The sequence below is a fragment of the Pezoporus wallicus genome, unplaced genomic scaffold (assembly GCF_028554395.1).
Source record: "Pezoporus wallicus isolate ANWC-B61680 ecotype Strahan unplaced genomic scaffold, APGP_CSIRO_Pwel_v1 contig_7011, whole genome shotgun sequence".
NCBI lineage: Eukaryota > Metazoa > Chordata > Aves > Psittaciformes > Psittacidae > Pezoporus > Pezoporus wallicus.
This window is the reverse complement of record NW_026638234.1, coordinates 1,309,053-1,335,909: the sequence shown is the minus strand read 5'-3', so window position 1 is coordinate 1,335,909 and position 26,857 is coordinate 1,309,053. Positions and strand designations below refer to the sequence as shown.

The 26,857-nt window shown below is 45.7% G+C and overlaps 1 protein-coding gene across 1 annotated transcript; it reads right to left on the bottom strand.

Annotated features, from left to right (window-relative positions):
* Positions 1-4,001: 4,001 nt before the first annotated feature.
* Positions 4,002-5,194, bottom strand: CUNH21orf140 (chromosome unknown C21orf140 homolog). The gene is given in 2 exon segments (XM_057410049.1): positions 4,002-4,355; positions 4,358-5,194. Coding segments are annotated over 2 exon segments (720 nt in total). The 5' UTR covers positions 4,872-5,194; the 3' UTR covers positions 4,002-4,149.
* Positions 5,195-26,857: the final 21,663 nt, after the last annotated feature.

Here is a 26,857-nt window from a genome sequence, read left to right as displayed (position 1 = left end):
AAATGCACAACCTACATGAGCGTGTGGAGACAGGTCAGGCAGAATTTCTAAAACCCGAGTTTAAGTTTCCCTCCTTGGACATGTGCCAAAAGCCATTTTGACTACGCTGGCTGTACGTGACTGTGGGGACTTGGAGGTAGCTGGATATTTATGCACAGTCCATGTCAGTCCACGGTTTGGCTTTGCCTTTTGAAGCTGATTGGTTTGGCTACTGGAGCAAGCCCAGCATATAATCTAGACTCAGATGGGCCTTGATTGGCATATGTGTGTACCAATCTTGGGAGTAATCAGAGCACCAGCTGGCCCTTCTCCAGCGCAATACAGAAATACCTGGTAGTTGCCAGAACAGTTACCCCGTAGCAACAGGCTCCTCATATGTTCCTGTAGAGAAAAAGTTTGTTTGGGCACAAATAAGTGATTAGGCATGTATTCATGTGTATCTCCATATGGCACGGATTTTTCCTTCTGTGAATCTGATGCGGGAGTTATTGAAAATGTCTGTGTGTACCAGCATCAAAGGCTGCCTGCCTGCAAGACTGTTTCCAGTCTATCCAAAGGCTCTTGAGATGGCTGTCACAGAGCAGAGAATGTAAATAGTTTCTTCTGATTTAAGGGTATCTTGGAAAACAAAGATACACAGCACGAGTGATTATCCTTCTTTATTAATCTCTTCTTTTTTCCTGGGCTTCATCATATTTGTTGGTTTTGCTCTCCAATGCCTCAGCTTCTAACAATGGCACTTTCCTAGTCCTGTGGCTCTTTGGACTTACTGTGACTCATAGTCCTCTGGCTTAAACTCAGGCTAATTTCCTGGCTTAGTGTTTCTTATTGATTTGAGGAGGCTTAGAGCTAGCCAACAGGAAATGTCAGACACTGACACTTAAGTGCTGTTTAAGTCATATAAATGAATATAGCCCTAACATGTATTTGTTTTCAGAAACAGTTTTCTTAGTTTGCATTTCCTACATAGAACATCATTCCCTTTTGTCTTCTTTCCTCGTGCATGTCTCTCCATATCTCTTCTGCATAGTCACTGCAGAAGGAAACATCAAGGAACAAGTTCACAGAGGCTGGGTTTTGAGCAGTCTTGGTTGCCTTTCCACTACCTACCCACCCAGCCTTCTCCCACCACTCAGGCATGGCACAAAATAGGCCCCACTCTGCCTGCTCAGTCAACAGAAGCTCAAACCTTGTGTCCTATCATTGTATCCCTGGCTTAGGCCTCTGTGACCCAAGTGCATTTGTCCTGTCTACACCCTGGACTGCAGCATGCTATTAGGACAGAGGGCTTGAAAATAGGGACAAAAATGTGTTGAGCCAATCAGTGCAGGCTTCCTTCATGAGCTGGAGGAAAAGAAATGCTTTTTTCCCATGAAGATGAGGCTTGGTAAAGCATTTAGAAGTAATTAGTCAATGAGACATCATGAAAATTCAGGTGATTTGCATTCCAGCTAGCTCGGAGCAGAGGGACATCTGTTATAGCTTCTTCATCAACATATGCATTTGCATCTTCCTCTCCTTTTTATGCAAAAATACTTTAATCATTTTATTCTAGTGGTGTATTTCAGGCACACAGGGAGAGTCCTTTGTTCCCCAGTAGGAACAAAGAGATTTGCTTTGACATCCTGCAGTGGTCAAGTGTACAAGAGCAAACCTGATAAAATAATAAGTACTTAAAACCCTATCAAGAAGATATTAGACTCATGCATGTTATTTCAAGTGCTCTTGAATAAGGTGCATGCTATTTGGTAACATCCTCCTATTAGCTTGTTTAGTCATATGTTAAAGGAATTGCTTGTCATCCTAAATTACCAGTTGAGTCAGAACCGTATGAGCCACAATATTTTTCTTCGGTGCAAAGGATTACAGCGTTTTATAGAAAACATGGGTTGTAATTACGCTTTGCAGCAGCAAAGGGGGAGGGAGGAAGAAAGAAGAGGACTCATCTCAGAGGATTTTTTATAAAATACCAAAGTTCATTTGATTTCAGATGAACTTGGTTCCTTATAGTGCCTAGGGGTTTCCAAACACATTAACTAGAGCTGGGTAGAAAAGTTTCACCAGCCCCCAACCTCCCACTTGGAGGCTGGGAAGAGTGAAGGTGTTTAGTGAGGCTTTCCCATACCGTTGCAGGAAAAGGATGCTTTCCCCTTGGTCTCTAGGAGGTGTGGCACCAAACACTTCCTCTTTCCTCATGCTTGTTTCCATGAAACCTTCATGGAGGCTTCATCCTTGTTTTACCCAAGAATACAATCCAGAAAAGAATGATAAATCCCTGTGACACAAACAATTTCCTTTTGATACTTCCTTATTGCTAAGATGGATGAAAAGCAGGTGATTCTGTACCTGGTCCCATGGACTCCACTGTGAATTAGGGTTGGCAGAAGACAGCCTACCAATGAAGAAGTGTTGCAATGCAGCTATGAATCTGCAGCTGTGTAAGCCATGACAGCAGAGACTGGTAAGGCTGACTTGCAGTGAGGCCTTACTGGGACTGGGACTATGCTCCCTTGAGCTTTGGTCTCATTCTTCTTCATGTGAATCCAGAACACAGCAATGAAGCCATCAGGTTTGTGCTGATTTTGACTATAGCACGCTGTTACTTCAATTAGTACACTGACAATTAGCATAGTGCAGTGTCGTGGGGTGAAGGTAAACAGTCATTGGGAAAATGGGGTGTGCATCATTTATTTCTTAAGAAAACCAAGCTACAGTGCAATTACTGCCTACCTGGTGGTAAAGAGGCACCGGGCCTGTTTCTTTCCTCATGCTGATTTCATACCACTTCATATTCATTGATATTTAGTCAACCAATTGCTGCTTCAAGCCAATGTGAAATTCTCTTCAGGCTCATGGTGTCAGAACAATAAAAACAAAGTCTCCCCCCTTTCCTCTTTCTTCTTTCCCCCGTGCATTTGAAGCAACTAATTTTCCATTCTCTGCTGCATCCAGAGTTGTGAAAAATGAGCAGATGTCTTTGCTGATGAATATGAAGTGAATATGATTATTTTTCTCTGCATATTTACATCTCAGCTCTAGAGAGTTACATGTGTGGATTTTTCTGAAGGTAGACGAGACTCCCTATTTTAGATATCTCTCTACCACTCCTCATCACAATGCTTGTTCTGTTGGTTTCCACACACAGGAATAAAAACTGCACAGATTTGCCTCACTGTATTGAAATGTTTTAGTGAAACTGTGAATCATAACTTTTTATGATCTTAGTTCTCTTAGAAGTACACAATAAACCCATACCCAGTAATGAGCAACACAGAGATTGCAAACTGGGATCCACTTTTGAAAGACCAAATTGTTCAATGAACTTGAAAAAACTGCTGTTAAGAAATACTTCTTTTCATTGCTCATAACTAAAGTTTTGAACTCAGATCCGTGAGAAATCATTGCATCTCAGTAAACACTGTCATGGATAAAAAAAATCTCCAATGATGAGTGCCATATTTTATCCTGTGAGACTGAGCTCTTCAAGCTTTAAAGCCTGAACCAACTACTAACTGTTAGGCTTCAAAAGGAACTCCCCTTTTAGGAAAATATATTTTACCTGTCACTGAAATGTTTCTTGCAGGCCATTGTTGCAAGCAAGGTACTCAGTGTAATGAAATACTGAGCTGATATCAGATGTTAATGCATATACGATAGGAAAGTCATATTAAATTCTTCAGACTTCTTTAGGCTGTGAATTCTGGTGCCAGTCATGGTCCAGCATATTCCCTGCTCAGGAGCAGATCTCCCATTGGCATCAAAGACAGGCTTGACCTACAGAATTGACTTTGCAGCCCAGGCTTTCTCAAAATTGAGGGCATTTGCATCTGAGGTATGGTCTTATGACTCCCATAAAAGAGAAATTTGTGCAGAAGGCTGGCTAAACTAGATCTGAGGCATGCTTTGGCCCATTTTTTTGATAAGGGAAATTAACTGTCCCTTCACAGCCCAAACATAGCACATATCAACCTAGTCATGGAATACTCCTAAAATGAAACATCTGCATTTAAATCTTTTATTAGTGCTATTGACATGTGGTCTGTTAGGTTTTTACACTCTTTGAAGGAAAGAGGTTGGCAGGGCTGGAGCAGGATAGCTCATTCAACGCTAATCAAAACACATCTGAAGCCTGACTGCAGGAAGAACCATTTAAGAAAGTGTACCAAGGCAGTAGTTCTCCCATCTCTTCACTCTGTTAAACGCCGCGTTCCATTTGTCTGGGGTCATGTTCTCTAGTCCTTTAACAATCAAATCACTCAGGAGGATACACCTATAGGAGGGGGTCCTCTCAATAGACCTCAGAGAAAAGTTATTCCTGTTGTTCATAATAAACCACTTCAAAGAAGACCAGGCACAAGAAGCTCATGGCCATTGGCTCTAGCAGCTTCAGGGCGACACTTAATGCTGACTATGTGGATTGCTGGTAGGGCTGGTGGCAGAGTTTCCATCTCCGTCTCCTTGCCATCTTTTGCCCCCACACGCCTCAGCTGTGTTTTATCCCTCGTCACAATTACACACTTTCCATGGGATGTAGTCAGAGACTCACACAACTCCTGAAAAGCCCCATTCTGCTGATGGGTGGGCAGATCACCTCTTAATAGAAGTTTGTACTGCCAGAGCACCCACCCTTGGCAGCTGCCAGTGTGAACAAGTGTCCATATCGGCCAACGCAGGTCGGCTTCCTCAGATGATTTTTCTCCTGTTATAAGACTCTCTGGAATACCTGTTTCCCCTAGAAAACCAGTGTTGAAGCCATTGAACTGCAGTGTCCTCAGAGATCTTAAATACTTCAGGCACTGCTGCTTTTGAGCAGCATCAGAACAGCTCCTGGGAAGTACATGCCGGAGGAGCGGATTTGCGAAGCGCTGCATGCCTCTATGCTGGTGTCTCAAGGCTAATGCAGGATGCTTGCAGAGGTCACAATGTGCCCGTTGTCCCGGTGCTATTCCACAGTGTAACAGCTAACCTGCAGCAGCATCACAGGGGCTTTCAGGTGGCTGATTTAAAGGTATCTTGGAAAACAAAGCCTAAGCTTTGAGACCAGTGGTAGAAATCATTTGCTCCTCCCTGGTAAGTGTGTGCCCTCGTGGAGGATGTGGCCTTGAAATCCCCCAGGCAGAGGTGGGGGATGAATCCCGGGTATCTTATTATTGGGGAAGGAGGACTTCTGGACCCCCATACGCACCTCTCTGATGGGCAGGCCTAATCTCAGCAGCATTGTGAGGTGCTGCATGGTGCCTGGCACCTGCCAGCACAGCAACCTGTGCGAGGTCCACCCTGCTCAGCCTACCCAGCTCTAGGCCTTGGAGAGAGAAGAAATAAGTGATACCTCAGACGTTGCTTCAGGGTGCTTTAGGAGTAATTTGTTTCTGGAGTCCTCTTAGGTTCCCACTTTGTTCTCCCAGTTCTCCATTTTGTGCTGGCCCTAGCTATGAACCTCTGAAGGACCTGCGTTGTGTCTGACACCATCACCATGTCTAAGGGTGAGCAGCACCTTCAGAGAAATGGAGGAGATTATGAGGGTAAAAGAGAACTGGTCGTGTGGCATTGTGTGAACACACAGGCTGAAGTGAAGGTCAGAGCAGAGGGTGGACAGGTACCACCCTGCTGCCATGGCAAGTTGCACAGGGATACAGAAACATGTGGCACAGTCAGGGCTGCAGCCAGCCTGTGGAGATGGAACAGCCAGGGGAAGATGCTTACATGTGTGTGTGCAGGCACACTGAGAGCAGCAAGTGTCCATCTGGGGAAGGTTATGAAGCAGGAGAAAGTGAAGACTATTTTGACCCATCTGATTTCTTACCTGTCCCTCCTTCTGCGTGCAGATGCATATACAGAATTTTACTGCAGGACCAATCCTGTCAGTACAAGACTTGAATTGCTTACACTTAGCTGTACCTATGAGGCTGGGAGTGAAAGCTGGTAGCATTGTCAGTCTTCTAGATGGGGCTGAGCAACACAAATGTGTCAGTCTCTGTTGATGGCACGCATTTCCTTGCCCACCTCTGAAACTGAGATACCCGACAGCCCACATCATTGCCTCTGGAACAGGCTTCCTTCTTTCCAATGCAGTGTGAAACTGTGAATCAAAAAATGTCTGAAAATGAACATGGCCAGTGGGGTCTAGCTCAGCTGTCTGGATGCTCTCTCTCCTTGCTGAGGCAGATGAGTGATGGGGCACATTATGTTAGCAGCATCACATGGAGAACAGAAGTCTAAAATTTAATATAAGAAGAAGTGTTTATCCCCAGAAAGAAGCCTATGTGGTTTGTTAGCCAGATGCATAACGATGGCAGATTTGGACTGCACACATATGAGGAAAAATATGTAGTACATATTCACATGAGAATACAACATAAAATAATATTGACTCATCTGTATTGGGTGATACACTTTTCTCTTTTACTGTTAGTTTTTGTCCTTAATAGATGTATACCAGGAGAATAATCTGACATGAGTAGTCCTACTGGAGTTATTGGGTTATTAGTTCTGAAAAGCACATGTTTAGAGGCCTAATTAGGGCCTGAGGTCCCCCAGAATGTGGATTTACGGACCTCACTTTTCAAGAATTGGATGTAAAGTGTCAAAAGAACTACCTGTAAAGAACTCTTATTCCCTAATTCTTCTTGGTGCCTGTGACACCCACTGGAACCACAAATCATATTCCCTGTTACCTAAATTGAAGGTGTCATTTCCTTGTCTCCTCCCAAAGAGGATTTACTTAATTATGCATGAGTTGGAGCATGCCATCCTTGAGACAGACACAAAAAGGACACCTTGCTTTTGTTACTCTTGCTTTTTAGCTACCTTCTGAATGTGAATGGACACCAGTAAGAAGCAAGTCAGGGGAGCAACTGTGGTAGCATCCTTCTGAATGTGAATAGATATATGAATGTGAATAGACATCTGAATGTGAATAGACATCAACAGGAAGCAAGTCAAGGAAGCAACTGTGGTAGCATCCAAGCAGTGTGCCCAGATATGAAAGTGGAGTAAGGCTTCCCCATCCTCTCCTCCCTCTTGTCCCTGAGACCTCCTGGCCATGGCTGGCTAAGGACAGCTCTAACACTGTCTGTCCTGTTTCTCTGAGATCTAACCCTGTCACCAGCACCAGGCAACAGCTTTGTGCTGCTGTCAATGCAGGCTGATAGCCAGATCCTAGTGCCCAGTTTATCTGTGTGCTCTGAGACTACTTCATGAGGCAATCTGAAACACACCAGAAGTGGTCAAAAGCACAGTCCTCTTCTGAACTGGACCACACATGCAGGTACCACCGGGGCTGCTCAAGAAGATTAGGCTTGATGTTCCTCAGTTTGGACTCCCTATAGCAAACCATTGCTCTGTCACTCCAGGCTTTTGTGGTTTTGCAGCATCAGGGCAAATGCTGAGTGACAAAGCCTGCTGTGTAGGCTGAGTGCTTGTCTGTAATTTCATGTGCCAATGAAGGGACTTGGCAAGGGAGGTGCAAACCAGCTTTTCTACCTGTGAGGCCTTAGGCATGGGCAAGGTTTGTGTCACTGTGTTGTGGTTCTATCCCGGAAGGACGTGGTGATGCTCTTTTGTCAGGTGGCATCGCTGTGCCTGTGTCTTTGGCTGGCCCTGGCTTCTTCAGCCCCCATGAATTGGTTTAAGCCTAACTGGTTATGGAAATACCGATGATAATGCAGCTGATATTAGTGACATGGGAGGGATGGACTACTTTCATGTCTTTTTTGAAGTAACTATTTAAGAAGTGGGTTCTCATTTGTCTCATTCATATACTTATATGACATAAACCCACCTGTTAACCTGCTTTGAAAACCATTTTTCATGGTCCCAGCATCTCACCATCATTTAAAGAACTTGGCAGCAGACATAAAGCACTAGACCAAGACCCCAGAATACATATTTTATATCCTGTGCTACCTTTAGTCTGCTGAGGTACTTTTTGCCTGTTTTCCCTTCCACTCTGGGTCTACATGTCTACTCAGTGAGCACCTGGGGTGAGGGACTTTTCCTTCTTTTGCAGTTTTAAACTTCTGCCATTCCCTAGCAAGGCCAAACAGTGCAAAATCATTGGCACAGCCAGAGTGTATTTGGGATTTGGGAAAGGGCACTTGTGATTGCTCTTATCCTTCAGACACTGCACTGGAGTCTCCTGCTCTCGCCCTGCTGCCCTGCCATCAAGACCTGCCTCTGGCAGTAAGGCAGTGCCCTGAATGTTGGGAGTCTGGGCATCAGCACTCAGCAGGGTCAGCAGCCTCCTGCTCCCCCTGGGAAGGAGGTGGGAAGCCTGGCCCTTGCCTTATCCTCCATCACTGCCTGGGTACAAAAGTTGGGGCTGAACAGTGACACACACACACCTCTCCTCCCTCCAATGCACTTTTTTGATGCTTCACCAAATTCTATTGTGCCACTGAGCTAAATAACAGATTTACCAATTACCCACGAACAAAGTCCCTATTAATGTAGCAATTAGGCTACAAATTATCAGTTACATACCAATTACCCATTTCAGTAGTAATTATGTGATTAGGTTACGAGTCACCACATTCTATACACAAGCTAAAAATCAGCACAAACCCTTTATTTTAAAATGCCAAATAAAAAGATAATGAAATACAGAACATAATGAAATACACATAAACAGCAGGCATGATGTTAGGCAAACAGTGGAGGATTTTACTGCTGTATTATCTTGCATGCAGCAACTAAAATCAAGTTGCTAACTTTGAAATTCAACATTTTATTTTTACCCAAATAAAATGTTTTGTAAGTTAGGTTTTTTTCTTTTTTTTTTTTTTTGCCAAACCCAACCCTTTATTCTACAGGGAATTTGGTTCTCTTCTAGTCTTATATGGAGTGAAAAAAATCAGGATTCTTCTTCTAACAAATACCATATCCAATTTAAATAATCCGTTTTCCCTCCTATTTGTCTGATGAAGTCCTGAACACTACCTAAAGTCAGTCCCATGTCAGGGTAGCATTACTGGTGTCAAATAATGAGGCTTTCAAAAAGTGTGTAATTTTAGCTCTTAGTCCCTTGTGGGGAACCAATAAGAGAAGCAGGTGCCAAAAATCAAAGGTGGCCTCAGGATGGAAACAGAAAAAAGATGAAAACTTCAGAAAATAAATGAAGCCCCTACCTAAAGTGAGAGCCCTAAACTCCTCAGAACAGAGCTAGAACAACTGCTGGTGGTTTCCCACAAGGACCAGCACGACACCTCGTGAGGAATGGTGAAATTTGTATTCCAGCATTAGGGACTATGCCAAGGTTGACCTTATCAGCCTTCCCGTTGATGGCATCACAGCCATAGGTTTCTTGGCACTTTTGCATGGTTGGAAAAGTTGATAAACTGGAGGACTGATAGACAGGAGAAACTGTCACTACTGCTAGAAGCCATGATGAAGTCTCCTCTCGGTGCTGGCACCAGGCAGAAATAGATCCTTCTCCAAAATGGACAGGGATACTTGCTACCTTCTCAGAACACTTCCACATAGGTAGAAGGAACAAACCTAGAGCTGCAAATGTGTTTTTTGTGCTTTCAAAGCACCTCTCATTTTTCAGGTCTGAATAGCTGAGCTGCTGTAATTGGAGCATGGCTACTGAGTGCAGTCAAAAGCAGTGAGCATAAATAGCAGATCCTGGCTCAAACCGAGCAGTTGTTAAACCAGACGTGGTAATGAAGCCAAAGGCAATGGGGTCCAAAACTAACTCAACTGCTTAACTGGCTTCTGCTGGAGACAGTGTCGGCGCAATATGCACCTGTCCAAAAAAGGAGATGTCTGTGTTGGAAAGCCGAATCTCTGGAATTCAAAGAAGTGTGGAAAGCCAAGAGAGCGGTGTGGATTTCATCTTGGCTATCAGCTGGAATTATCAGCCTTGGAACATGTCTTACAAGATCAGGCTCTGGAAACTCCCTATGAGGAAATGGCCCACATGTAGTAAATCATTTCCAGGCAGTTGGCTTGGCCCAAACAGTGGCAAAACCCCATAATAATAACACTATATCGTGGCAGATGAAGACAGACACATTAAAAAGAAAAAAAGAGAGCGAAATCACAGTAGCAAAATGTGAAGCTACAGAGAGAGTAAAAACCTGCTTAAGAAATGTTAGGAAATAATGTTTCCTAGGGTACAAAATAGTTAAGATTTCTTTTCCTGTCAGTAGCAAAAAGCAAACACACAAAGCTACATCAAGGAGGCTGAGTGGAACCAGCAACACCCACCCCACGGACACACAATTTTATGGGATTTTTGCTTCTGTAACGAAATGCCCTAAAGTTCTTGGAGTACCTGCACCACCAGTCTCCAGTCATTTTGATTTGCAGACTCCAGACCTTTTTCCAATGAATGTGTGGACCAAAAGTCAGAAGCTGAAGGTTGCTGCCAACATTTGCCTCTCCACAGCTGCCTGCCCTGGACCCCTGTATGTCAGGGCTCCACAGGACATGGACTGAACACCTCCAAGTGTGTGATGTGGTGGACAAACTCCCCCTTTCTTATGTCTTGCTGGCCTAAAGAAGACATCCTAAAACCATCATGGCACTCCTCTGCTTACTGTCTACCCCCTGAGGATGAAGCAAGGGCTGCAGACTCAGGGGAATCTCAGTATGAGTGGCTTAGCACTAAACACTGAAGGAATTTCTTGGGGGCTACTTGAGACAATGGTAGCACAACCCTGAGGGCTACAGCTGTGGTTTGTCAGCCCCAGTGCTGTCCATGTGGGCTTGGGGAGGGACTCTGGAGAAACATCAGGACGTCTTGGTCCTCCTCAGTGTCTTAGGGTTTATTTAGTATAGGGCTGGCATGCAAGGAGAGAGCTGCTGAGAAATGCATGACCACTTTCAAAAACCCTTTGCAGACAGAGCCTGCCAAGCAAGTAAACAAGTTCAAGTCTGACACATGCTTCCAAACCCTTGGAATAACCCTCCTTCCATAAAGATCAGACATGGGCCAGCTTGCCTCCACCTCCAGGTGCTTGCTGTGGTGGTGAGGGTGCACCCCATGGCCAAACTGGCTGCTCTGACCCACCAGATAAATAAGTGAATGAGTAATAACAGCAAACAGACACACCAACAGTGCCCCAGCTGGAAATGTACTGGCCCTGCTCGAAGCAACAGCATGCAAAGGAAGGCCTTCCACTGTCCTGAGAGACAAGCCATAAAAACAGATGATAGAAACAGCCACGAAAGAGCTGGGCCATCAAGGACTTGATTTCCAGCTTCTTCTCCAACAGCCTGGGGCTCTAATAACACAGGTTGTACTTGGGTACCTTCGCAGCTGCACGTGGGAAGCTTGCGCAAGACCGGTTGGTGTTTGTCCTGGCACAGCTCCTCATTTTCTTGATTTCATGAACAAAAATATCCATGTTTAGGCTCTGTACACACAACGGAAAGTTAATAAAAAGACATTTTCATACATTTTTCAGGGCTGCATCTGTGCTTGGAAGCTCAGACCCAGGGTTGTTCTTGCCATCCTGCCTTTGCAGCTCCAGTAAGGCAGCACTGTTGATAATAATGAAAGTGTCTTTGCTGTCCTTTCCTGGAAGCTTCACCTGGCTTTTCTGAGGGTTAAACTTCCCAGAATAGAGATAATCCATGTAGTTTTCAGGCTTGCTGGAAACAATATTGCTGAGCATCATGACAAAGAGAAGAAAGCCGAAAAACCCAATGATTATGAGGATATAGAATGAGGCCATTAACTCCTCTTGCATCTCCAAGGCTGGGTTGCTGAAATTATTGAACCGAAGAGTCTTCTTTTGTTCTACAAACATGTGGAGTAAATTTGGCATGACCGAACTGCTGTTCGTGTGGTTGCTGAAAGCCATCTTAAGCTTTCACTCTGGCTGCAAGAGCTAAGCAAAACAAAAGAACCAACTTAGCAGGTTAATGCACACCTGTACCTTCTACTCAGGTCCCGCACACCGTTTCCTCTCCTCTGCTGTGTAGCTATCTGCACTTGGCTATATCCTTTAGCTGCTTGTCTTGCATGCAGAGAGCCATGGTGAAAGTCAGTGGCAAGTTAGCACAAGAATTCAAAGAAACAGCTTTCTGCATGAAAGATGTATGTACATGCACAGGCACATACTACTCCCTGAGACTGTTTTGCTGGTGATGTACTGTCAAAATCAGGACATGGTAATAACACTGCCAATTCCAATGACTATCTCAGTGGAAATAAGATGAGTCGTTCTAAGGTACCGGTATAATTCAAACAGTAACACCACAAAGGTGAGAGAGAACAGTACTGCTGTTATAGCTCTGGCTCCTGAATGGAGCTAAATCATCCACAGTAAAACCTGCTGACTTGAAAAAGAGCTGTGGAAAGGAACTAAACGAATCCAAACCGATGCAAGTTTGTTATCTTGTTGAGAAGGAAACTTGAGAAATTATTTTCTGCCAAATTATGTTTCTTGAGGTTGTCTTTTTTTTTTAATGAGTTTTTTTTAAGTCATTTTTAGCACAAGAAGAGCTTCAATCATTGCCTCTAAGTAAACCATGAAATCTTTCCATTCTGAAAAATCCCAAGATAAAAATTTTTTGACTCCATCTCCCAATCCCACATCCAAAAAATAAACTTTTGGCAACAGCGATTTTCCAATTTTGATATAAATCTATGTATAACTTTTGGCTCTCTGAAACCCCTTTCTTTGGGAAGCATCTGATAATCTTAGAAAACCTTTGTGTAAATCTGGTCCTGCCCAGTTGTAAAAAGCAGCCAAGAGTTTCATTCCAAATCTGCAACTTCTGCTAATTTAAAGTCATTCACTTTCCTTGTTGCAGTTTTCCTTGCTTTTCAGCCAGCACTGATAAACCTGTGTAGCTCTGATGTTGCAAAGAGTCTGTATGAATTTGAGTCTGCACCCCATGTATTGCAGCAAGAGCCCTGGTGGTTTACAGGACCTGCAGATTTGACCACTCCCTTAAATCTCATAGAAGAGACCATTTAAAGAGCTAAATAAGAGTAACAGAATAAAAAGCTCTGAAAAATTTCTGATGGGGACTAGGGAAAGCTCCCTCAGGGCAGCTCTGCATGACAGTCACTCCAAAGATGTTCGGCAGGCAGCCTCCTTCCCTTTCTCATCCTGCTTGCAAGCACTGATGGCAAGAGATGTTATGTCTTCTCTCCTTGTGCCTCACACTGGGATGTTCACTACTCCTGACTCAGGGAAGTCAGGCATTTCCTCTCTGGTCCAGCTCAAATAAGCCCATCACCAGACCACTGAAGTGCTGATTGGGTGTCTGAAATTGCCTGAACATCCTGGATGATTAAGGTTGTCTATTCCTGGTTAGGTTTCCTCCTTCTTGCAACGATTACCTTTTAATGAATGTGTTTACTCTGCTGGCTGGGTTGTGACTGGTCTGCCTGGAATCTATTAATGGCCAAATAACCACGATGGGAGCTGTGTGAGTTAAGCGCAGAGCTTACATGGGACCCATTCACAGAGGTGTGCAGAGATTTACAACTGCAGGATGGGAGCTGGAGCTGTACCTGGGGGAATATAATGAATTGCAGCAACAGTGGGTGTGTGGGACCACACAGTTCAGGTAGAGTATGGCCTTTAGCTAACCAGGATGTTTTGGTCGATACAGAAAAATGGAAAAGCGAGATTCCTTCCAGATTCTAAGCCAGATAGAAGTAAACTTGCGCTTACATCTTCTCTACTCTGCCCAAGGTCAATCTGACTACATCTACTTTGGCTGCAGGAGAAATCCATAATCACAGCACTTTGTAGAAGTGAAATTTGTCTTGGCGTTCCCATTTTCAGAGGGCACAATGTGAAAAAAAGTGATTTATACCTTGGCTGAAAACTAGGTGATAGTTTTATCCTGAGAAATATTAACTGAAAGTGAATTGACTTTCTGATAACAAGATTTTCTCTGTTGCTTCCCAAACCCACATTTCCCTTCTCTGCCTTCTCCAGCCTGTTCTGCTGAACTGGCTGCCCTGGGTTTTTTGGCTAATGCCATGATAAGCTACCCACATTGCAGAGGACCAAAGTTCAGAAATATACCAGAACTCTTCTTGATAGATGAATTTCCTAACTTTCTGCAATCCCGCTGCAAAAAACCCCAAACAACCCACCCTCTATACTTCCCTAAACTACCTTGTACTCGTTTGCTATCCTGTAAAAGTGAGACTAAGCTTCAATCGCTCTTATCCGTGTATATTACTCCCAGTGCCTACCACTGCCTGCGTTTTGTTGAGGGACTTCTTCTACACTCATTATATTGCTTTATGGGTCACCTCAAGCTCTTCTGCAGAGCCCTGGAGACAGGACAGTGGCTAGATGGGCTGTCCCTCTAATGTTCAGGAAGATGATATCCAGTAGGGAGCTGCAGCTCCACGTTGCCATTTGGAATCTCTTGGCATGGGTTGCCCAACTCCTGCTGCCACTGGAGTGGGACTGGTCCTTTAGCTATGTGAACAAGTTGTTAAATTGAATACAAAAGTACAGTGTTTTGACATGCAGTTCCTCAGACACTGTGTTCTAAGGAATACAGGATTTTCTGCTCTGAAAGAGTGAAACTGGTTATATGTTGAGCTGGCATTCAAAATATCTGCCAGTGTGGGTATCTCTGAGCCATGTGCCACTTCACTGCATGAGCATCCTGTCCAGACAGAAAACATTTTTTTTTGGGGGGGAATATGCATTTATGCTTTTCTAACAGTTTTTCCCTCCCACACAAAATACAGCAGAAAACAAGCTCGGCAGGGGCCAATCTCCAGAAAACAATAATGAGAGGCTTGAGGCAAATGGCATAATGAGCCGAAAGGCCAGGGTATTGCCCATTAACTTAAACAGACGCCTAATTTTCCTTAGGCCAGGCACACAGGACATTGGGCATTTTTAACAGGCAGGTTGTGCAACACTATGGGAAGGCAGAACCTGAGTATGAACCTCAAAATGAGAAAGAAGTCTAGAGTAGCATTTGCCTTTAGCTGTAACTAGGGGAAGGATTAGCAACTGCAGTTGTACCACACCAGGCCCCTCTGAGAAAGAAAACAGGCTTCAGATGGTTTTGTACAAATAAGTCTGTATGTCATCTGTCTGTGTATATGTGCATATTCACACCCCGACACTCACCCAGGCACAGACAGTGCTGGAAAGATACTGGGATGCCACATCAGTACTCCACCAGGCTTCAATGCATCTGTATTGCTTTTTCCCCATCATCATATTGGATACACAGGTTAGAAATCAGCCTCTTTTTCCATGATGGGACTCATCCCCTTTCTACCAGCTCCTCTTTCCAGTGCTTTTCCACAACCTAAGGACTGTTTTTCCATTTTGACCATTTTCTCTGTATGTTCAAGAGCGTGTCTCACACAAATCAATTAGAGATAGGCATCACCATCATCTGTCTCGTGAGTAGTCATAAACCCATGCACACAGATTTGTGTGCATAGACTTCTCCCCTCCCAACGCACACAAATACACACTAAAACAGAAAAAAACCCACAGAGCTAAATGTATAATGCCATATCTAGCTATTTATTTTTTTAAAGAAAGGACTAGTATCTTAAGTGTTAAACAGAGCTGATTTTCAGAGAACAGCAATTCAGGAAAAAAAGATCCACTAAATATATCCAAAATAAAGGAAAAAATGAAATGAAAATTTAAACCAGTACCTACTTATCACTATGATCAAGAAGTCGCAGACAACCCAGGCACCATAACAACAGCTATGAAAGGTTGTACCTATCAAACAGCTTACTTACATTCAGATCTGGCTCTGTCCTGGGAGCAGCACCTCTTTTAGCTGTCAGGCTTGCTCCCAGCTGACCAATGCATTTAACTATTTAAGGAGCATAGGAGAGGAGTGGCCTCTGCTTCTCGCCTCTAGCAAGTAATCACAGGCACATTATGCATGAGGGAGTGTCAACAAAGCAATGTGGTAACAGGATACTATGGGTCTGTGAGGCTCCTACTACATGGGGGATCCAGGCAAATGGTCATCTATATTCCCTTACCATTCAGGGGATGAGGACTCAGTTGCCTCAATACTGGGCAAAACAAACCATAAAGGCTGCTCTGTGAGTGTACTTGCTGCTGGACAGAGCCCATGTAAGAGCAGATTGTGGGCCTGGGGTGATGTTTGGTTATTCACCACAGATCTGACATTCTGAAGTCAGTGACTCTCAGAAGTGGGAAAGAAAATAGCTGTATCCGTAGTGTCCTCCAGGTGTGTTTGGCTGATGCCACCTCATCCCACCAGAAGAAAGAGGCAGCGCAGTTGTGCTGCCTTGTTCAGTGCACACCTACATCCCTGCTTGTCCTGCTTTACCCTTCTGGTGAAAGCATGGGGAAAGAAAGTAGCCAGGAATAGGAAAGAGGATGCTGGATGAAGCAACCTTGCTATCGTTCATCTTGCATCCTCCTGCCTCAGCCTTATATCCTGTTCTGCCAGCTGGGCATGGGTGTTTTATTCCATTAATACACCCTCTCTCTGGCAAAATAGCATGAGTTACAGCCAAGTCCCCTTTCAAGATCAACACATAACACCATCCATGGCTTGCAACATCTCCAATTTAACTCAGACTTCGCCACTGGAGCCAAAGATGACTGCTGGCATGGTCTTACTTTGTGTAACCAGAACAAGTGAAGGCAGCTGAGTGATAAGGAGAGCTCAAGCTAAAGATAAACCAGCTGGTTTTCCTTCTGTGGAAAGCAGGAGGGAGGAAGACAGCTAAAAGTGAGGGTAAGTAGGGCCCCATGACAGCAGGGTATGTCTGCATCAGCTACTGCTATTAAACTGCAGTCAGACAGATTCATAAATCTTGCCGTGGGTCTCAGTTCAAACCACTCATTTTTTCATGTCTAATCTTTGCTGGATAACACACAGTGCTTTGAAAGCATCAGCAGATCATTGGGTGAGCTGCACCTTTGGCTAACAAATGCTGACGCAGAAAGACAATCAGAACCGGGGAGCTACTGGTTTGGAGGAAAGGAGACCTGGGGGCTCCCAGACAGCAAGGGTAGTAGGGCATAACCCTCAGTGTGGCCAACCTGCCAATCTGTTTTACAGCCAACCCCACCTCTTGGAGCAAAATATGGTGTGAACAGTATTACTGCTTTGAAGCCACCATCCCTCTGAGAGCCAAAACCCAGCAGAGAGCACAAAACACCAGCAGGCTGCTCTGTCTGGTCTGGCACTGGGCAGAGCCGGAGACCCAAGCTGGATGTGGATGGGCCCTCAGGACACAACAGAGCTGGGTGGAGATGCTGGCTAGGGCCCTTGAGCATCATAGCTTGGTTAGTGTGGCCCTACACTATGGCTCATTAGCCAGCTTCTCTGCAGGGCTTGTCAGATTAAACCCAGCGCTACACTGAGGTTCCTGTTTTATTTCCAGGAAGGTGGAAGAATCTTGGTCAGGGCGAGGGGAAGGTGAGAGGCACACCTTGTCTTCTTGCCCCATCAAGCATGGCTCCTTTGCAGCTCCTGTCCCACACCTCTACCTAGCTGGAGCATGGAGATGGAAAACCCACCTGTTTCCATACCTCTTCCAAAGTTTGATGGTCTTTTTTCTTAAAATCAAAATCAAATGCGAATGTAAAAGCGTAAACACTGTTAACAAGCTCTGTGGTGAAGATGACTACCTGATCACCTGCACAACATGAGGCTCTGTGTATGAGTGACACAGGCTCAAGCATACACCAAAGGTGGGATTTGTTTCACTGCCTGGGATTCTACTGAGAGCTTCCCTACTCAATGAGAAGAGTCAGATAGGCTGGAAGAGTGATGAATCCATCTCTCAGCACAACGTGCCCTCAAGAAGAGCTTGCTTTCTAATGACTGTGATTAGTGTCAGCCTCTAACCTGACGACAGTAAAAGTACTGTGAGATAGACTCCCCCCTCAGCCATACCAAGGCAAAGGATGCAAGATTCTTACTTGTCCTTCCTAAGCCAGGACAGCAAGATTCCCACATCACTCAGAGGAAGCATCCAGACACCATTCCCAATATCAAGAACAAAGGAGCTGGGGTAATGTAAGATGTCCAGGTGAGGGGAAGGGCAGAAATTAGGAGAGTGTGTCACAAGGCTGGACCCCACTGCAGTGTGGATGGAGAGAGGCATGCAGCCGCAACCATGTCGCTTGACCAGGAACAAGCACTCAGCACCTGCCTGATGGTGATAGTCTCCTTCCTCCACCCACAGCCCTGGAAGTCTGTGCTGGTGCCAGGGGTCACCTTTCCTTAAAAAGGAAGGAGGGAAGGAAGGAAGAGGTTTGGAGCATGAGTGTAACAGCTGGGCTGGAAGTAATTCTGACAATCTTTCAGTGAAGGCATATAGGCCCCAGAATAAGCTGGGAATTTTCCATCAGCTTTACAGGAGGTAAGCCAGGGCACATGAGCTGAGGATCTGATTCTCTTGTGATTGAAGTTTCTTTGATATAAAAGATAACGTAATGAAAAAATACACACCAGCAAGGCTATTTTGTACAAATGTTAGATGTTAGAGTATTGCCTACTCTATAGTGAGAATCACACACCCACCCCCCCCACCCCCCACCCCCCCAAGAAGAGGTTTAGGAGCTGGTGGAAATTGAGCTAATCTCCATGCTTCCCCTCTTCTAGGACCAAGGACACCTGGAAGCACATGCAGGATATGACCAAGATGGGCAGACATGTCTTTAAAATCTAGTGGGTTGAAATGAGCCAGGAACAGAAGATTCATCATGCTATTGAAGCACCTGGACAAGCCCAGATGAGCTTCAGACTAGAAGCATTTCCCCCGCACACTTTCCTCTGCAGTGTGCTAGCTTGTTTTCCATGCTCTCACCCCCATGGGATACAAAGTGGATCATGTCTTCAAGTGATATTTCCTGTTGAGCCAGGACAACCTGCCTGCCTCAGAGGAAGTGGGATGAAGGAATGTCTGGATCTAAAATGAGTGATGGAGCATTCCTCACATGGCCAAGTTCTTCAAACAGACCACGCTGGTCACTGAGGACAGTGGGTTACTGAGGACCTCAGCCCCATGTGGCTGTGACTTCCTCAAAATCAATCTAGGTCATGCCCTGACAGGCATTAACTCTAGGAATAAACCATCCTCAAGGCAGAAATGCTGAGGGGTGCCCCTCCCCCAGCAATTCTCCCAGGGTTGCTGTTGGCTAGAGGACCCCAAGGTGTCCCAGAGGCAAGCCTGGCTTGCCACGAGGCAAGGGCACAATGCCCATGGCATGGTGCTGCAGTGCTGATAGGAGACCTGTTCCATGGGGAATGGGGGAGCTAGCACTGGAGGAGAAATATGTTGAGTTTGCAGAGAGCTGGCAAGAGCTGGGGAGCATTTGTTAGAGTACTGAGGTACTATATGTAGAAAACCCCCTCCTAGGACCCTGGTAGGGCAGGGTGATGATCTGCCATGTCCTTCTCCCAGCTTCCTCTCATTGATGGCTGAGTCATCCTGGCTTTCTAGAAGAGGCTGGGAAGGGGCACTCACTCGTGGTGGCTGCAGGTGAGCGCTGCAGGTGATGGCCGCAGTGCAAGGCAGTGCACATTTCCTCTCTCGCAGGTCAGACTGTGTGTGTCATGAGTCGCGTTGCCCAAGTTTCTGTGTCTGAGGACGAGCCAGAGCTTTCATTTTGCTGTTGCAATAACAGGCCTTGGGCTAGTCCTGGTTGTCTGGTGACCTCTTCCTCTCCCTCCATGCTTAAGTGTAGGTGTGAGAAAAAGCTCATCTGAATCCCTGAGTATTTATGCAAAGCACCATTGCAGCCCTGATCTTACACTGGGGCTAAGGGGAAGCAGCATGGTCCTGGCATATCAGCGCATTTGCTCAGGAGTCTTTGCTATGTGCCCATGCAGTGCACCTCAGTCATGGGGCTCACTTCTTCTTAGCCTTTTTTTCCTACAGGACCTTTAGATATTCCCAATAATCCTCCTCAGCAATAGGGGTGAGCCCTGAATAACTACTTGGACACTGAATACATCAGATGAAAGAAGACAGCTTCTGCCTTCTGCAAGACATGCAGTGTGAGTGTGTGAATCAGCAAAAATGACGTTATTAGGTATTTTGTTATGAAGGATTCTGATGATAAAAGCATCAGGCAGTTAAGTTTAGGCTCTTTGTTTCTTTCTTCCTTTTTTCTAGCTTTATCAACATTTGTTGGCTGATCCTTACAGATGCCTTTAGCTTTCTCTGTATTCCAGTGTATCAGACCTCTACAGCTTTTGCTGCTTTCCCACCGTTCTCAGACTCTCCCTCTGCAGAAGTGCTGCTGTGACCCCACATCACCAGGAGGCAGCTGTAGCAGCCAGCGCTGCCGGGACCTGTCCTCTTGCAGCAGAGTGTGCACTTCAAAGGCATTGTCAAGCACTGCGAACTCCTCCGTGCTTCATCACTCAATTCATTTCACGTGCAGGCTCTACGTGTATGTAACTGCTTCAGGAGTTGATTGTCTCAGAGTTTTGCTGCTTGTGACTCACCTACAGACAGTAAAACTCTGGATATTGCCCTTAAATTGTACCCATGAAGCAAAAAAGACCCACATTTGCTGTGGTCCAGTGTTCACATTTTTGGCTCCTATCCAAACACATGGTAATACGATTTGAGTAGTATCACCCCCAGGACAGCAATAGGAGGGATTGCCACTCCCATCCTGTGCTTCATATCCTGTTTCCACACCAGGCTACACATTAAGGAGCTGTTGCAGAGGACAACATCACGCTGGGACAACCTGAGCCATCCCGCGGCTGTGGCCTCTGGCTGCTGGTGACACCAGAGGGCAAGCTGTGCCTTCCCCACAGGAGGAGGTGAGCTGAAGCCGGAAAACCAAGTGCAGCGAACACTGAGTAGTGGCATAATCTGTGATGAATGCTGAAACTATCCACAGAACTTCACAAGGGCCTTTTTTCCTCCCATGTTTCACTCCTGATTGCAGTCAGCCATCACAGTAGGTGGAAGAGGGTACAGAGAGGGCTAAAAGCATTGGAAGAGAAGTCATGTTTGCTGCCCTGTGATTTAGCCGCTGGCAGAGATGCAGCTGTAGCTGGGTGGTTACCCCCCAGGGCATTATTTCTGGACAATCACTGCGATGAGCTTCTCAGATCCACCTTTAGCTTCTAAGACCATAGGCTGGGCAGCTGGGAACAGCTGTCTGGGATATGCCCATAAGGCCCCCAGAATGGAAGAAGGAGGTGTCACAGAGGAGGAGTATTTGTGTAGGGCCATGATCTAGGATACGGCCGCACATGATGGCAGGGAGGCAGGCAGTTTGACTGGTTGCCCCATGTTGTCCATTGTAATTGCCTGCTTCCTCTCCCCCCTCCCCTGAAGATTTCCAGATAAAATGTGTCAGCCTGAACCACCTGCGATGGGATTTAACCTCGTAGGTGCCGGCTTGACCCGCTCCTTGAATGGAAACTAATGTGGAATAAAGCCACAAGCACATCTGATAAACAAATCAACATCCCTTTTCTGCTTTTCTAAAATTTCACAGACTGCTTAATCCTCTTTGACTCCCCAAAAGGGCCAATGGCTCCTGTGGGTAAATAAAGAGGAGAACCTGGATGCAGGGTAGTGCACCACCTGTTTGTTTCCCACTGAAGGAAGCTTGGGAGGGAAAAGGAAAGTTACCTGGAGCTGGAGGAAGGAAGGAGAAGCTGGTGCCACCAGTGCGGCTGTCCTGGGTGTCTTAGTGGGAGAGCTGGGAAGCAGGTCTGGAGTTTTGACATGGCTCCTGGCCCCGTGGAGCAGCTTCTGGATGGATTCATTGCCATTTATCTTGCCCAACAGTTATCTCTGCTGTTATTGCAGTTATGCCTTGGCCTCCACATGCTGTTGCCACAGAATATCAAACACACACCATGGCAATGTGGTTTTGTTTGGCCAGGGTTTTTTGGAGTTTTGTTTTTTTTTTTTACACTACCACAGAACCAGAGAATGGTTTGTGTTGGGAGGGACCTTAAGATTCATCCAGTTCCAACCCCCTGCCATGGGCAAGGACACCTTCCACTAGACCAGGTTGCTCCAAGCCCCAGCCAACCTGGCCTTGAACACTGCCAGGGATGAAGCATTCACATCTTACCTGGGCAACCTGTGCTGGTGTCTCCCCACCCTCAGTGAAAATTTTTTTCCTAATGCCTAACTGAAATCTGCCCTCTACCAACTTAAAGCCATTCCTGTCCTGTCACTACACGTCCTTGTAAAAAGCACCGCTCCAGATTTCTTGTACGCCCCCTTTAGGGAAGGCTGCTATGAGGTTTCCCCAGAGCCTTCTGTTCTCCAAGCTGAACAAGACCCACCCCCTCAGCCTGTCTTCATAGGAGAGGTCCTCCAGCCCTCTGATCATCTTCTTGGCCTCCTCTGGACTTGCTTGATCACAGGGTGTTAGTTTACGTCATATAACACTGTTCTTCAGACCAGGCCAGATCATTTCCTTCACAGGGCACATGCTGGGATGTGGTGATACCCTATATTGTAAGGTAATGCCATTTTCTTTGATGCTGGTGAGTCTAAATCAGGGTGAGATCCTTTTCTGCTGCTGTCAATGGCAGCACTGCCATCAGCAGAGACATTACCATTGCCCGTACTCCTGCCCAAGCCTAGCCAGGGTGGTCTCCAGGGAGAAGAGCTGCCCCACGTAGCCAGGGTGGACACAGTCGTGCTCCCCTGGAGGGACATGGGAAATGAGAGAAAAACGGGTCAGAAATCTGGCCGAGGGTAGTGTGCCCTGGAGATACCTGGTGGTAGCTCCAAAGGGTCTGTCAATTTCTGTATTTTGGTGACTCATATGGGCAGAAATAAGGAGCAACATGCACATAAAGAAATCCAGCAGTGACTGTTTAATATGAACATGTTGGATTAAAGAATTTGTTGAACAAAGAAGACCATGTCTCTATCGCCTGTATTCCACAGTTAGTTAGCCAACACCACTGGGAATTTGGATTCGCATGAACCAGTATGTTTTTCTTCTGCTTACTTTTATTCAAATTGCATTTTATTCTGCTACAATGCCTCTCCCAAGGTCAGGCTTTGGATGAAAAGACTATTGGGCTGTTGCTGTTAAAGATGTCCCTCTTTTTTTGAGGGAAAGCCCAGCAGAGGGTTAATTCTAGGTATCAGTCCTGTCGCAGGCTGCCTGAGAGTAAATCTCTGTGGCTTCTTGGTTGGCAGAGTGCCTGACTGATGAGTGTGCTGGTTTGTCTGTTCCTGCACTGTAACTCTGGCGTATTCAGATGAAAACTAAATAAAAGTATGCGGAGGATTTGATAGTTTATTCCATGCCCTCTGCATGCAGCTATGGGCCAGAGCCACCCCTGAGTGCCTGGGAGCTGGGCTGCTGGGGGTGAAGCTGCTGAGGCACCTGCAGGGTGAGCTCAGCTCAATCAGCCTGGAGAAGGGATCTTGCCTGCAGGTGCAGAGGTGGCATGAGATTGTTGTTTGCACTCTTTTCCCGGATTTGTTTTGTGTTGTTAGGGAGAAAGCTGATATAAAGGCTTGAGAAAATATTGTCAGGGCAAAAAGTCCCATCAGATTGGAGGTCTCTAAGCCTGCTGTTGCCATGGGTCTGAGTAAAGACCACAGGCTTGAGTCATGTGTGAAGGACAGTGAACCAGAACAGCTGCTGAATCAACTGTTCCCCTGACAGGTTATCCTGCCACTCGAAGCTGGAGGTCACAAGGAAAAAGGAAATTGGAGCTCAGTCTTTGGGAACAATGGGCTAGATCCTCCACTGATATGGCCCCTTTCAGCTGGGGCCGAAGGGTTATGCTCCTTTCTGTCAAGCGAGGACCTGTGGACTGCTGGGGAGGGAGGTCTGAAGGCCAGAGGTTGTGGTTTGAGGGGAAAGCTGGAGAAGGGGGGGATACTGTATACTGCTGATGGGGCTGTATCAGGTAAGCATTACCTCCCCAACAGATAAGTATGCTGTGCTGAACAGCAGCTGCCAGTCAATCCCTGATCCTCACGGTTAAATCAGAATGAATGCTCACATCTGGGCTAACAAGCTATGCTTGTATAAGCATACAAAAGCTACCACATCTGGAAACAAAATCAGAACTATTATATACTAAGAATCCATTTACCAGACATCAGTCAAAATCACAGTGTATTTCTGTGAAGGTAGGCTGTGGTCATGTGGCATACGTATTGTAAAACTGCTATCACACTCATCGAACCAATACTGAACTAACCATTTTTTAGAGCAAGTGCTCTCATGTTAAAGTATCCAATGTTATTTTGCTTGGCTTTTATTCTTGGAAGGTTGGTGGCCCCTAATCCAGTGTGTGAATTTTGTGGACTAAGCAGAGATATTATTTTGGCAAGCTTGCTTGCCCTCTGAAAACAATGTGCTGTAGCCCTACCAGAAGCTCTGGGCCTGGCTGGAGAAAGTATTGCATTGGAGTCTTTGGCCTTTCTTCTGCTAGATCAAATCAGACAGTCACAATGTTTACTAGTATCCATGCATCTTCCATCAATACTTACGTATATCTTCCCTTTTCTTTGATCTGAAGGACACTTGTGGATGCGGTAGAAAGCTGGCTTTAGAAACAGCCCTCCTTGCAAGCCCTGCCCTAGAAGTACCAAGAATTTGATAGCTTTCCTGCATATTTTGGCATGGTATGGACTTTGCTTCTTGTCATTTGAAGGTGATTGACTGGGACCATTTCTCTGCTTGAACATATCCATGGCTGTGTGTGGACAGCTCTGGTGTCTGGGAGCAGCCTCCTGCCCACTGCACTGGTGGAATGCAGGGTGACCTTCCGCAGCCTCCTCTGCCCAGCAGTCACATTGGTGCTGGTCCCTTGAGCAATGTCTTGAGAAAGGCTTTGTGGAGGTTTCACATGCGTAGATGGTGGCTGCAGCTGGATGAGGAGATTAGGGAGTGAATCTGGCATAATGATAACAACGTGCAAAAATGAAACAGGATGCCATAGAAATATTGTATAAGATAATTCCAGTTCTTGGCTGTAAAGAATGTTCTGCTTGCTTCTGATTGCTCATATCTTCTATTTTTATCTGTTTCCTTCACTTGTCTTTCTTTGTGCATGTTTCCCAGTGTGGCAGGTCTGACCCAGCCAACTGCAAATAAAGATAACACTGATAACTATAAGGGGGGGGGGGGGGGGAACTCACTTCACACTCATTGCATGCTTGGGCTGCTTTTTGCTAAAGTATTTTCCAGATGGACTACTTAATTCTAGAGGTTTCATGGAATCAACTAGTTTGGAAAAGACCTTTAAGATCATCAAGTCCAACCATTACCCCGGGACTGCCAAGACCACCACTAAAGCATATCACTGACCGCCTTATCTTGGCAGTTTTTGAACACTTGTATCTGCACCTATGTGGATTTTTGCTGGGCATGATGAAAAGCCAGCTGCTGCAGATGCACGTTCTCCATGAGACAGGAAATAAGAACCAGGGTCTGAAGTTCTACAGGTTGACGAGAGGGGAGGGAAGGTTTTGCAGTGAAGGCAAAGGATAAACTCTGTTTGGTCTTCCTACGAGAAGGCTATGTATCAGGCTACAGAGCTGCTACAGATCAGCACAGACTTGCTTTCCTGAGCTCTGTGCTGCCTGGATGTAAACCACTTCTCATCATTGCTTAGGGCATATTGGCCTCCATCTCAGCACTGCACCCGTGCTTTCTTACAGCTGGAGCTGGCATCTGGCCATCTTAAAGCTGAGCTGAGGCCACCCATACACTCTCCGTGTGAGCCCATGCAGATGTATCCTCTGGTAAGCATACTCACACTTCGGCAAATGACTGCGTGCTGTCAGAGAAGGGTATGCCGCATGCACCAGCTTTGCAGGCATGGCCCGAGTACATATGCTCTAAGTTTTCAGGGGGTGCAACAGTCACAGTGTTGCCCAGAGTCTGGGCAACCCAGACAGGTTTCTGGGGCAGGCAGGAAAGGGTAGAAGAGGGAGAGCTCATCCTCCTGTGAGTCCGTAGCTTCATAACATAGTGACAAACTGCCCTGGAGCTTCTTCCACCAAGGCACGAGGACTGACTTTCTCCTCCAAGAGGTACAACACAGCATCTTGCCCACATTTGTGCTGTACCACATACATTCATCAATATTTTATTCTTGTGGCTTTGTACCACACAACTTCCATGTTAGTCTGCAACTGCACAAAGCAGAACTTCTCAAAATATACACAGGAGAGAACCTGATATATTGGACTTTTATTTTGCTTGAGAACTTTTTGCTTTACCACCACATTGCTGTTAACAATGTAGGGCTTAAATTCAATATGCCAATTCTGTATAATTCTGGCATTTCTATGTAATGCAATTTCTATTACAAAAAAACATAGGTAGCCAGAGAGAAATACCTCGAGGTATGCTCATTAGGCCAACAGGCAGCAAGGCTATCGACTAGAGTAAGCCATAGCTGATGAAGCCAGGGACTTTAGCTATTGGGGCCTGGAGAAAAATAAACATCTGACAGCCTCCCTGGCTATTTTATGTCTCCTGAGCACAAGCTTTTGAAGTTTGGGCAAAGAAAGTATAACACTTGCGTAATGAGTTGAAGATTCTTCGGTCTCCCCAGCAAGCAGGAGCTCTGTGTGACAGTAATTACGTGATAGGTTTGCTGATGGCCTTTGGTCTATGGCAAAGATGATGAGCAAATCAAACATTTTTAGGCTCTCCTTGGCCAGTGAATGGTCTTTCTCCTATTACATGAAGTCAGAGATGGGTCCCATGTCAGCCGTCCTGCCTGAGTCAGTGGTAATGAGAGAGGAAGTGGGAGCTGGGTTTACAAGCCCTGTAGGATGCTTGGCAATGCAGGCTGCAACTTGGCTCACACTTTACATCTCCAAAACTCTTTGTACATAATCCAGAGCTATATAGAAAGGGATTTCAGAGCCTTTTTCTAGGAGTACGTGCAGAAAAACCTGGCTGACCCAAACCACTAA